The sequence below is a fragment of the Marmota marmota genome, unplaced genomic scaffold, assembly GCF_001458135.2.
Source record: "Marmota marmota marmota unplaced genomic scaffold, marMar, whole genome shotgun sequence".
Taxonomy (NCBI): Eukaryota; Metazoa; Chordata; class Mammalia; order Rodentia; family Sciuridae; genus Marmota; species Marmota marmota.
In genome coordinates, this window is record NW_025999968.1 from 43,189,284 (window position 1) to 43,204,078 (window position 14,795).

Consider the following 14,795-nt stretch of genomic DNA (forward strand, 5'->3'; position numbering starts at 1 on the left):
TCATTTTTCATAAATTTATTATATCATACATCAGGTTTATAAAATTTAAAATAGTTTTATACAATTAATATTTTGATTAAAAGTAATTATTGTTGATTATAAGGTTTAAAAATAATTGACACTGGATTTAAAAATAATTGCTAATATTAATAAATGTTAAAATCATAATATGAAATTGGAAACTGAGAGGCCTCTAGAAATAATGCAGATATATTATGATGACAATTTCTTTTTAATTTACAGAGGATTTCTGCATTCATTGTCTCAGTTATTTCTTATTTATGAGTTAGACAAGGAAGAGATACTCATTTTACAAATAAGATTTTAAGAGGTTAAATGATCTGTTTATGCTAAAGGCTACTTTAGGTCCTATGACAAATTTAATGGCCTTATGATATGATATACCTAAATAACAGTGGTTGAATGTGATATCATTTATCCACATATTTTCCTTCATGACTTTTAAATATAATAACTGTCTCTACAATTTAAATGCATTATGTTTGTAATAATGATACTCTATGTATCAGGATATAAAAGTCTCTTTCAAGCAAAGTCATTGTATCCAAAGGAGGCTGGCAATAGTGTATTCCTTCCTCCTGAGTGTTTAACTTAGTTAATACTTGGAGGAAATTATCAATTTTTATTATCAGATATCAAAATACAATTACATAGAAGAAATTAGTTCTAATATTTTTTGGCACAGTAGAATGGCTATAGTCCATAACAATTTATTATATATTTTATAGAGAACTATAACAGAGAATTTTGAATGTTCCCTACACAAAGAAAGGACAATTGTTTTGGAGATAGAAAAGTTACTTACACTGGTAGATTATCCTACATTGTATACATGTATCTGCATATTACACAGTACTACATTATATATACCAAAATTATATAGTAAATGAAAATTGGTATTCTATGAACTTGGGTAAATTTTAATAACAATTTATAGATAAAACACAAAAAAACTGATTTTTGACATCTTATTGTTAACAAACCTAGAATCCCTGCTATTTTTATAAGAAACTATTGAAAAAAAAAAGCCACTTACAGGTATAAGTGATATAGATCCCGCATATATATGCATGTAGATATGTACATATATACATATGTCATATATATGCATATGAATGGCCAGGATGAATTGTGATGTATTAACTCTAAAAACATGATTTGTATCAGTTTGAGAAACTTGTGGGGCAAGACTTCATAGACAAGACCTAGGAGAAGAATGCACATAATTATGGTTTATTTACTTCTGGCTCTGCCCTGTCAAAATCCATTCACTTATTCATTGCAGTTAGTTCATGAAGTCCTGTTTTGTGACAAGTGCTGAGATGAATACAAAGGATTAATTTATGAGAAGAATACGACTTTTTCCTGGCATCAAAATGTTCACACACTAGAAGAGAAGACAGATATTCCATCATAACTTAGAATATCAATGAATGCTCACAACTACTAGATGTGCCCATGTAGTGTCTGCCATGAGAGCATTTGGCAAGTGTATTGAATTTTGTGATAGAGTTAGGATTAAGCAGGGTTGTCTCCTCAAAAAAGTTGTTTTTTTCCCTAAATGAAACTTAAGAATGAACCTTTCAGAGGATGTATGGTATATGAAGAAATCTAAGATCAAGAAAATACTTGATCTCCTTCAACAATTAGAAAAAGTATATTTGAGAAAGAATGTGGAGTTTAGTTATTGAAAAGAGATCTATATTTCAAATGAATACAAGGATTTCTAAAATTCGTGTAAATAAGTTTAATACAAATCCTAAGTAATTTTAAGTAGTGAAGTTATATAAATTGATAGGCATTATAAAGTACTCTTATTCATATGAGTAAATGCAAGTGATGGAAGAACAGTAATGCTTAAAGAAAGGTGAATACATTTCAGACACATTATAGAGGAAGACTAACACTGCCTCCTTAATAGATTGGATAATGATGATTTTAAGTTTTCTTGCTTCAGCAACTGAAGTTCTGTTGATGTCATCCCTTAAGTGAAGAACTGGATAGGAGGAACAATCTTGAATGAGGACCAACCATAATACCAGTTTAGTATTAACTTTGAAACATAAAATAATTGGTTTGAGGTGTCCGGTATAGAGATAAGATAGCTGTCTTGGAACCACAGCGTGAGGCTGTGAGTCTTACCAAGTGAAAGGTATATGAAACATGGGTGAAGATAAACCCACTCAACAAACAGAGCCTAAGCTCTGAAGAAGGATTGCTGTCTATTCACTCATTGATATTTTCTCAGCACAAGAGGGTGACTGGTACAGTATAGATATTCAAGGAATGCTTCTGAGTGACTTACGTAGAAGGTCAAGAACTAAGTCCCAAGGAACTGTAATACTGGAAGACGAATATACTCCACTGCTAAAGATAATAAAATGTTATAGAGTTATTGGGGTAAAAAAAAAAAAGAGTATAGTGTCTTGGTTGTGAAGGCAGGGAGTAATTTTTTCTCAAGACACATACACAAAAAGTGTCATATGTCAAATGCTGCTCACAGGATCTCAACCAAAGAGATATGAAGTTTCCTTGCTGCGTGCAGCTTTGCTAAAGAGGTTTAGTGAGAAAGTAGTGAGAAAGTAGTAAGTTGAGGATGGATGTGAGATTAAAAGATTTAGATACCTTGTTTACTTGATGCTTTCAAGAAGTTGAAGATGAGCAGCGGAAAACAAAAGAGCCAGCATTAGAAAGGCTGATGACAGAGTGTGGTTCATGTCTGATGAAATCATTCATGTAGTCAAGGGAAGTCACATGTGCACATAGATAAAGAAATCCTAGAAGCTAGCAGATGGAATCTATCCTCTCTAAACCATGCCATGATAAAACCTCCATACAACCTATTGGAAAAGGGGAAAATAAAATACTTTATTTATAATAATGCAAAAATATTATTGAATTTACTAACAGAATCCACTGGTTGTAAAGGCCTCACGAGAAGACATCCAACACATGTCCTAATAGATGCAGAATTGTTCAATATAGATGTAGTTTCCTTAAGGCAACTGTTGAGTCCATGCTAGGGAAGTTGGAGCCTTTAAATCAACAGAATACTATAGAGTTAACATTATATATTTGTATAATATGAAAAATGATCTCCATATGTTTTAATTAAAGCTACTCTGATAATCATGTGGTTTGTTTTTTTTTCCCATTTTTAAATAAAATATATGTTAAACTCCTATCTTAAATTAGTTATCTATGGTAAACAGCAGATCTTCCATCTTTTCATTTAAATTGGAAAAAATAAAAGTTAGTTTGATTTTAAATTGTTTCTATATAGCATGCATTTTATACCATCCAAATGAGTTTTATTCATATCTTAAATTTAAAAAGCCATTAGTTATATGCGTTTACACATATTTAACTTCTTTTAAACAATAGGCTGAATCTAGAATACATTAATTTGTTGGATTAAAGTACCATTTTTGAGGTCTGCTCACATTCACTTATAAATTATGCATTCTATTAAAAATGTTTTTATCCATGTGTACATATTAATGGTTACATTTTCCCTTTGTCTTTATTTTTAATTTTAAAATTATTTTATCATTGTAAATATATTTACATTTTTACTTCTTATTTAATATGTATATATTTTAAAATGTGTGTCTTCATTAACATAGAAATAGAGCATGTAAAATAAATCATGTTGTCTTTTGTAAAATTCATATAGCATAACTATTTTATTGTATTTTATAAATACTGAAAATATTGGGTGGTTATGGCAAATTATTAGACAAATGATTGCGAATTTATCTGTGAAACTAGACATTGACAAAATGGCATCTATTTATTAGTTTTACAATTTCAATGACTAAAAGTTCTATTAAATTGCTAGCTTGGACTTAATTTAATACTTTAAGGAATTCTCAGAGATAAATTTATTTTGATATAATGTCCCATCATTTCTATTGGGTTACAATGTTTGATATTGTTTGTATTTAACCAAGAAAAGCCCTTAGTACCTTTTAGTAACTGCTTCCTTCTACTTTTGCTGTTATTGAGAAGATGTGTAATTTAGACTATTCATATAATTTGGGGACAGTTCAGTTCATACATTATCAATTTCTGTTGGTAAAATAATTCTATCATCTGGAGACATGTGATAAATACATACTAGTTGTTCAAAATTGACAAGCTAAAAAAGAAATTACATGAATTACCACTAAGAAGTCAATTGCTAACAAATATTGCTAATTGGTATTTTTATGGACTTTCTAGTTGTACTTCTAATGAACTATAAAGTAAAATAATTTTGGTGACCTTCAATATTTCAAAACAACACTAATCTTTCATGAGTGAATAACTCATATCTTTATATGAAATTTACATTTTAGTACAAAATAAAGACATTAGCAATATTGAAATTAAAATCTGATTAACCATGGAGAAATTTATTTTAACTCTCTAGAATTGTCCATCAAGAATTGATACCACACCCACAATAATATTTCATTGCTTTAATACATAGTGAAAAAATAAGTTTATAAATTACTTTCATGCCATTGATTTCAAAATTATTGTAGAAGAGGTTCAATGATATCTATTCACAATATGCACATGATTAATTCAATGAATTCTCCTATATTCTATTTTTTTTACAAATAAATATTCATTATGTGAATTGGTAATTTTCACTTATATTTTTTGGTAATTAATATATTATTTAAATGTAACTGAAATTATTTAATATGCATTCTAAGAAATTGTGGTTGAAAAGTCACCTCAAATCTTGCAGAATATATTAGTTCCTACTTAGGACAGTGCTGTGAATTTTCCCATAGCAGAGGAAATAACTTAGTAACTTGTCCCTTATAATTCGTATTTTCAACTTATAAATGCGAGTTTACACTTAAAGAATCAATGATAGAATTAGTGTCTGGATAACCTGAAATAGACCTTACTGATATTAACCCCATCTTCGTTTTTAATAGGTTACAACAATTTAGAAACGTTTTATAAACAATTTAATAATTTTCTTCTCATATCAAAGTTATTTAATCTTAGTAGTTGTTGATGGCTATGTGTTAATGTTGCATTAATTATTTTCTCTTTTTTTTCTTTCCTACTGTCATATTTTTCTTTTCCTTTATTTTCATATTTGTAACTTTATTCCTTTTTTCTTAATTATTTTTATTCTTTTTCTACCTTCAAACACAATCTTCATCATGCAGATAAATGCTGTGAAGCGAATAAAGGTGAAAATGGAAGCCAGTCATGGCAGCTGAATGCTGCTGGGTTTTCTTTCATTATAGCCATAAGTTTGTCTTGCATATTTTAATGTTGTTGTTATGTTATATGATGTCTCCTTTTGTGCCCTTCAAAGTAAAAACAAAATAGTACTAACAAGCTTAATCTAAAAAAAATAAAAGATTTTCTAAACTCCTCTTAATCTTGCACGTATGTTAACACAGGAGCAATTAGATCTTCTCCTCTTACCCAAATTGTTAACATTTTGTGAGGGTAATTTATCAGAAAGCATTGAAGGAAATTCAAACAGAATTGTTTCTTCTAGTACCAATTTCATGGAATAATATGCATTATACTAAAGATCTCTTTGATTTCTAAAGTTGACCTTGCTAAGTATCATGTCACTTGTATTTAGAACTTAAACTGTATGTGTTGTATCTAGTCTTCTTTCATTTGATTACTTTGCAAATGCAACTTAATATCCATGGCCATAATCATATAAGTCATAATTTGATTGATATAATTGTGAATCATTTCTATTGATGTTTGTTATTGTTAAATTTAAACTTCTAACTAAATGAACCTTTCTAAAATTTCATAGTGTCCACCATTTATACAAAACATAGACATGGTATCTTATCATATATGTATCTTTACTTTGTAAATATTTTCTCTTTATTGATATAAAATATCGAAGGAATGAATATGAATAGGGCTTCTTTTTAAAATTTAATACAAATTAATTTTTTCATTAAGTGAAAATATTTCTTTGTAATTGCCCCAGAGTAAATACATTAAGTTTGAATATGTTTAAAAGGATGACCTCGATTCAATGGATTCAGATTATATGTTCAGCCAGTATGAAATTCTTCTGTTCTAACAACATGTGTAGTTAGTTATTGCATTTCCCTGGACACCTGGGAGTCAGTGGGTGTCCTTGTAATATTTCAGTCACTGTTTTCAAGAAGATGGTGATACTAGATTTTAATTTTAAAGTGGAACTCAATTTAAGTAAGTACCATAAAATTTTCATTTTAGTGTTTTCATAATTTTAAAATGAGAGTGGTGTTTATCTTTTTACTTGCAACTCCATCATAGCAAATTATTTTTACTACTTATTTAGGCGAATTAGAAGCAACAGGATTTACATATTTGTGTCAAAGAGACTATAACTTACTTGATGAATCAAATGATTGGGATCTGGCCTTGAAATTCATTTATCAAGGGCAGTATTTTTAACACAAATATATTCTCCCTGGTTTCAAATATATATATGCATTTTTATTTTCTGCCCCAAAGGATTTCCAATTCATGCAGAAAGGAAATCTAACCATTTTCTGAGACGTTTTGTTTCAAATAACTACAGCTTATGTTCTGTTGACCAGATAACTACTTATAATTACATCATATTTCCTGATATTTGAGATTATAGAATATATGTTCATTATTAATGTGTATAAAATGTTGCAAAAGAAAGGAATTTTAATAAAACTTGCAGGATTTTTTCCTTATTCATTATAATCTAACTTGAACTTTCAATAACTTACAAATATTTTCATGAGAAAGATCTTGAAAAGTCACATGGAAATTATTTTGAATTAGGATTACAAAATATTATTTTTGAAGTACATGGAATATGCACCTAATAATTTAAGACAAGATGATTTATTTTGAAATTTGACATTTTGCCAATCAAGGTCACCAATAGTGACACACACAAAGAAAATTCAAGGTCAGATTTGCATAGAAATGCACTGTAACATTTACAGTTTGGAAAAGAACATTAAATAATTTTTAAAAAATGTTATCTTAGAATAATTTATTAAGGGGTATGTGCATGTAGAATTTTTGAAGATCAAAGAATATATCTTTTTAAATTCAGACATAAATAAACAATTTGTCCTTTGGAGAAATGTATAGTCTAGGTGAACGCTTATTTTTCATCTCTGAGATATGCATAAATTCTTTGAAAAAATTCTGATATCTAAAAATAACAGAATTGTGCTTGACTTCATTTTCATGAGAAATCAGAGAGCATAAAACTGTAAATAATGAACTTACTGCATTTCAATAAATGAGACCTTAGAAATTATAAGTTATATGATTATTTCAAACTATTAATAATATAAACATTTCTGAATTATTTTTTTATTACATGAACTTTACCTTTCCTTCATGCAACCATGAAATTTGACAGTTTATTTTATAAGTATCTGACTAAATTAATGTGATTATTCATAAACAATACATAAAAATTAAAAATTATTTTAACTATATCTATAATTTCAACTAATGATGTTTTTCCATTCAATGGATTCTTGAATACAATTTAGTGTCTTAATTTGTATAAATATGAACTAGTGTATTAAGGTAAGTATAGAGTTAATTATATGTAATCAGAAATATGTATCTATGTCTAATGATGTTTTATCATATCTTCCAATGTTAAAATATTTTAAATCATTTCTCTTATATATACCAGTTATAGAGCTAAACTAATTTACTTTTGCATGAGAAGTAATTGCTATTATTAGTATGTGGAATATCAGGATATCTTTCTACATATTTCAGAATATCTCCTTTTTTTTTGGCTCCCAAATTTTTCCTATACTCTCCTTTCCTTTATCTATCTTAATGGTCCCTCAGTCCCTATCAAAACTCTAAAATTATTTATCAGATCATTATGAGGTGCAAATATTCACCATGGTGCTTCAATTGTGATAACACAGTATGTCCAGGAGGTAGCTGTATATTTTTCTTCCTTATGAAATTTTTTCTTACATGAAAAGACCTCAAATAAACTGCCAGTTTCAATACTTTCTATCCCCATACTATTGGTCATTAGGAGTAAGTATAATTTTATGTATTCAGAGTCTTTTCAAAAACATCATGTAGATGCACATATATATGTTACTGGTAGACATGAAAAATGTTGAAATATCCAATGGCTTAATCCATTTATTCATTTCTTTCCATTTATTCTCACTTTTCCTAACATATCTCAAATATTTAAAGAATTTAAATATATGTAGTGAATATTGGATTACTTTTTTATATGTGAATATTTCAATTTTATATATAGATATAACAAACATATACAAAACATTTTTTGAATATAAATTAGACTTTTAAAATATTCACAATTTCTTCTTAAATTAATAATTAAAGTTAATAGTATGCATAATAGTATACAAGGTATATAGTTTGATTTAATTTGGAAAAATATAATAATTTAATTCAAATGTATTTCATATAAGAATACCCATTTTTTATGTTTGACTTAAATTAAATTTAAGAAAAATTCCAGCTAGTTCCAATTATGTATAATCAGAACTCTGGTTATTAATTTGTATTCAGCAAGGTATATCATGCATAAAAGAATTTAGCCACATAATTTTGAATATGGAAGAACACATTTAGATCAATTAAAAGTATTCTAATTATTAATATAATACACTTACTTAAGAACAGAAAATAACATTTTAATTAACAAATATTTTAGCAATTTGAGACAGAAATTTATGACATCAATATAATCAGTATGTTTGGGTCTAGTTTTGAAAAATAACAGCCAATATTATGTGTGGTAATACTTTCACTTTGTAGTAAATAAAAAATATTTCTGATAATTTAAGATTACTGTAACATTTTGAAATTTTTTACAAAAATTTGAAACAAGTAAAAATTGGTAGTTTCAGTTATACTATCAGTAGCATTATTAATTTGAAATAAATCGACTATGACATTACTTAGATTAAATATTATCATTTGTTATCTTATAATATAATTTCCCTGAATGAATAAAGACACAGGATGATAAAGGAAATAATGGTCGGATTTTGTGTGTTTTATTATGGTTCATATTTATTAGGTATAATATAACATCCTTTAAAAAATCTTTAAATTAGTCCTAATAAAGTGAGCTTTCTTTTTAAATTTTTTTTCTTTTCTATTTTTTTCTATTTCTCTATTTCCTCTCTCCCCTTCCTATAATTCTCTGTATCTATCTCTCTTTTCCAACCAGGAATAAATAAGATTTAGTTTTACTATTATTTTTTCTATTAATCATTGGTAAAATTTAAAGTCTTGGCCCAATAATGGTACAGAAATATGTCATAAAATCTTCAACAAGTCTAATATGTTTTGCAAGTAGCTCAAGTTTACATATTTCAAGTAAATGAATATATAAATGCTATACAAGTAACTCTTGCAATGATTACAAAATTAATTGAAATTGGTTACAAGTCCATTTCCAAATCTGTTGTCATAGATAAACTACTTAAGTATTAATAATTTATAGTTAACCTAAATTTTCATAAAACATTACTATTTAAATTATTGAAGTTAACTAAAGAAAAATAACCTTTCTAACATGTTAATAAATTCTGTTCCAAATTACCATCAAAATTAGAGTTTTCTGGAGTTCACATTTTTTAATTTTTTAAATACAATGTTATTTTTTAAGTTCTTAAATACAAAGTTATGGTATGCTCTTTGCTTAGTCTATATTATTTAAAACCTTGATAAACACATCAAATAATCTGAATTTTATCTAAGGAATCATACATTTAGTTTAAATGTAATTTAATTGTTCTGAAATTACACTAAATGTGTTTGACTTTGGTACTTTATTTTACAAATACTTTTAGTGTTGTCATTTTGTCTAAGACTATGAACCTGATGAGGATGGTAACAATGTTGTAAGTCTCCATGTCCCCTGGCTTTAAACTAATTTTTAAGTCAAAACCTTCTGTCACTAAAATGCTCCAAATAAAGCAGAATTGTTTTATAATGTCAATTTACTAATTACAAAATGCCATTATCCAAGAAAATAAAAAGTGCATGTTTTTCATGTTCTTTTGGTATATCTGAGACAATGCAAACTATATCTGATGTCCTTTGTTGATAGACTTTTTATCTACTTTGTAAATATTTATTAATTCAAATGAATTAATTTCATTTTAAGTGTAAATTAATTTTATGTTAGTTGTAACAAATCTAGGTATATTGCTAACTTTCTGAAAAAAAACTGTATATGCTCAAATTACGTTCACTTAATCTTTATTATCCCATTTAGGTAACAAATTATAATGTTACACATTGCAGAAATTGCATAATATAAAACAGCATCACTTTAATGAGTTCACTTTAATTTCATGTATGTATTAAGTAGCTGCTATGAAGTAATTCTTAGTCTTTTTTTCTCTAAAATTACTGTTTGAAATAACATACACAATTCATAATTTTATTTTAAGAATTTTTTTATCATATCTTATGTTGATTTTATGTATAACACTTCTGTTTAAAATGACTATTTTGATCACTTTAATTGCATTTGTTTTCATCACAGATTATTTTGAAAAAAAATGTACATGTTATAAGTGTATTGTCCTCAGTATCATTCTTATTTAAAACCCCCAACATAATATCCAGCACTATGTGTAATCCTATGCATGTGTTTCATAGTATATTAAATGTCATTTTATTTTCGGTACCTTTGTGTCTCCATGTTGTAATAAAGAAAACTGAGGAAAAGCTTTGTTATATGTGTTTTCTTTATTACTGGTACAACCTTTTGTCCTTGTGTGTTTTCATTTCTAACTTGATCAAAATCAACAGCTCAACAATTATTTACATAGCCAGGAAATAATAATAAACATATACTAATTGAATGATTTCAAATTTTAGACAAAAATATACCCTCTGACTTTTATAATTATCATCTCTTGAAAAAGTTTAGAAACATACCCAGTGTTGTTTATAGTATCCTGGTTCTAGGTTATCAAAATATGTAATCACACTGGAAGGCCAAAATAATCAGATGACATTTTAATAAAGCACATGAACATAGTGAATAAATGCAGTAATGTAAAGATTGTTGAGTAATACCAATTGTTGGCAAAAGTTCATAAAACCAGACATAAATGCCTAAAGTGATTTTTCTTCCATTACTTTGGTTCATGCATGATAATTTCTTTCACTTTGGGCAGCATAATAATATAGTTGGAAAAAATCACTAAGATTTTCTACTCATCTATTGCTAAAGTATGAAACAAAAATAATGGCTTTGGAAGTCTGACATATAATAAGAATTATAAAATTATGAGCAGTTTGTATTTTGAACAGCAACTATATCCTACACTGGAAATGCCTTAAATGAAATATATCATTCACTCTTCATAAGATCTATTGGAAGTAGTATTTATCTTATGTTTCAGAGGAGAATGGCAAGGCATAGAAAGATGAACAGTTTACATGTTACAGATGTATCATTTGAACCCATTTCCAACATTTTCTTAAGAGTACTGATATAGATAATAATTGTTACTTTTCACTACAGAAATTCTTCAAATAATTTTAATAGTGAATAAGCCATAGACATGAATTGAAAACTAATATATAATCTCATGAAAACACAATCAGTTGTTTCATTGCTAGACAAAGATTGACAAATTAGTGCAAAAATTACAAAAGGAAATGTTTGTTTGCAGGATTTGAATTATTCTAGAAATTACTTCTAAAAAATGCTTCATCTCTTATTCCAAAACAGCCCACTCCAGTCTATCTATCATGTATCATCTATCTATCTACCACCTGTTTAAAAATATTTGTATGCATTTCATATTGAAATTTTAATGTACAACCTGTATTTAATATTAATATGTATACTTTTGAATACTGACCAAAGTTTACTGCACCTAGAGAAAAACAGTTGTTTTTCTTTCTTATTACTTTTATTTTTACTGACGGTGCATTACCAAGCAATATCAAATGGGAATTATTTGGTAACTGTTAAGCATTTTATTCCTTCATTAAATTGTTATAACTATTATTTTGAGCTGTATGTGAAGAAACTCAGAAGAGATTTGTGGAAAGATAGAAGTATTATTTTAAAAAACTCTATTAAATTGAAACCTGAAAATAAGAGAAGTCAAATAACAAGTCACTGACATAGTTAAATAACTTGGGATATCTTCCTCATATATTTATTAGATTAAACAATTTAAACTTGGCATATGTATATCTAGTCTATAAATTATATGGTCTTGTATCTTTACCTAGTTTCTTTGCTATTTTCTTAATTGGCCTGTGGAAAACACTATGTGTCAGAGGAAAAACTATGTATAATCAATTTGTTTCTATTAGATAAATGTTATCTTTTTGACGTAAACAATTATATACATTCATTTCCCACAATCAGTGTGAACAAATATACACTATATCTGTGGAATCCAATAAATTTTAGTCATTTTTCTTATTTTTATCCATTTACGGTAACATTTTAAAAGAATGAATTTATATTATTGGTAGAAATAGGTAATTTTATACTAGTTTTATAAAATGATATTTTTTACTTAATATCATCAAAAAATTGGTGTTTCTACTTCAGTATCTATTATTTCCATTTTAAGCAGTCAAAATATATAGCCTAAACACTCATAATCTTTTATAAAAGTTTCTTTATTCATTTTTTATTTAAAATTGCAAAGAGAAAATGTTTATAAAATATTTAAAATAGAAGAATATTTTCATTTCCATATTGTTAAAGGAGAAATAAAAATTATTTTCTCAAATTGACATTTGCTTTCAGTAATCCATGAACTAAATCTTAAAGGGGTTATTATTTCTCTTATTTTTACAGAGGCTGAATTAGATATGTATACTGTGCAGAATGTTAAATGCAAAATTATCTGAGTTTCTTAAATAATGACAAGAAAACTTTTCTGCTTCACTGTTCTTTTTGGTAGAAAACAGTTAAAATGTTGTTTAGGATTTTAATATACTGATCTGTGATTGACCAGCTCTGTCATGAAGTTTATTTGAGGGAATAGAAAATATTTCCTTAAAGAAAAGTATGATATAGATTTCTGATGAGTTCCATCATATAAAATAGCAAGGCTAAAAGCATTTAAGATATACATGTTTATTATTAATACATAACTGTGTTTTTAGTTACTAGAGGACATGAAAGAATGAACCTAGTTTTATAGAATTCTCAATCAACACATGCATGGAAGTCATTCCCTTAAAGTCATTCAAGCATCATAATATTTTTTGTCCTTTTAAATAGACTTTAATTTTTAGAACTGTTTTAGTGTCACAGAAACAATTGAAAGGAAGGTGATTTCCACAGATCTCTTGACATTACTCATGCTTTACTGTTTTCTGTATCAAACACCACATCAATACATTTTTTGACAATGGAAACTGTCACCCAGAATCCACAATTTCCACCAAGATTCATTCTTGTTATTTTACATTTCTGTGTTTGGACAAATATATAATGACATGTACCAACCATTAGGGTACCCTCTTTAGTGCTGTCTACTCACCCTAACTCCCCTTCTAACCCTTGGTAAGCACACATCATTTTACTGGTTGTGACTTTTGCTATTTGTAGAATTTCATAAGTTGAAATCAGAAGGTATGAACCCTTTTCAATAAGCTTTTAGCTTTTCATTTAGTAATATCTATTTAAGGTAATATATATTTAGGGTCCATGTATTTTTATGGTTTAATAAGACTTTTTCTTCATAAATAGTATTTCATGTACTTTCATTTATTTATCCATTTACCTATTAAGGTATATCTTGGTTACTTGCCATAATAGATTTTGAAGTAAATTGAAAATCTATACTTCTATTTTATAGTTGATAGTATAAAATGTACTAATTAATATGAACCATATAATAAGAGACATTATAAATGAACTAACATGTTTAAAACATGTAGTTTTAATTATGTAGGCATTTTTTCCTCTTGGCGTAACTCTAGAAATTTGAAGTCCCTAAGACACACTACAGTTAATATCTAAAACTAAAAACTTTGTTATCAGAAATTCCGAAGAGAATAAGAGTATAAACCATACAAGTATTTTTCTCTATTTTGCATTTATAGTCTTATATGATTAAAAAATGCAAAAACTTATAGTAACAGAAAAATGAACTGGATCAGGTAATGTTTAAGAAAAGAACATTTAAATTATTCAGTTCTTTAACCAATTTGGCCAGTATCTCTTCAGATCAAGTCATTCAGATTTACAAAGCTCTCTCCCCTTCCTACTAGCCAATAAACACTACATTTTTCTTATGGGGAAAAAGACACATCCAACATGCATTCCAATACATATCATCAGATGTGAAGACTACACGGTGCCCAGTGTAGGAATAAACTTCAAAAGTAGGAATTTGACTATATAATAAGGAGATCTAGCTCAGTAGTAGAGTGCTTGTATAACATGCATAAAGCCCTAGGTTCAATCTCCAGTACCTAAACAAAAACAAAACAGCCCAACTTTATTGCTAGGTGTGGTGCAGCACTTCTACTCTCCCAGAAACTCTGGAGGCTGAGGCGGGTTTATCACAGATTTGATAAAAGCCTCAGCAACTCAGCAAGACTCTGTCTCAAAATTAAAAAACATAAAATAAAATAAAAAGGAATGGGGATGTAGCTCAGTGGTAAAGCACCCCTGGATTGGATCACGAGTACTCCCACCCCCTCAAAAAAAGAGAAAGAGAAAGATATAGAAAATATTTTGTATGCTCTTTATTCCTTTTTTTTTTCTAAAGGAGAATTTTTGT

At 27.6% G+C, this 14,795-nt stretch overlaps 1 protein-coding gene across 3 annotated transcripts in view; it reads left to right on the forward strand.

The window, feature by feature from the left end:
* The window catches only part of Ncam2 (neural cell adhesion molecule 2), a 479,693-nt gene that overhangs the window by 432,536 nt on the left and 32,362 nt on the right, over nucleotides 1-14,795 (forward strand). Inside the window, exon 16 of one of the 3 annotated variants that reach the window (XM_048803529.1) lies at nucleotides 5,199-7,241. The exons of the other annotated variants lie outside the window; for them this stretch is intronic. Within the exon in view, the coding sequence (XP_048659486.1) occupies nucleotides 5,199-5,305 (107 nt within the window). The 3' untranslated portion in view covers nucleotides 5,306-7,241. Of the gene's footprint in view, nucleotides 1-5,198; nucleotides 7,242-14,795 lie in introns of those variants that run through there. 3 annotated transcript variants of the gene reach the window in all.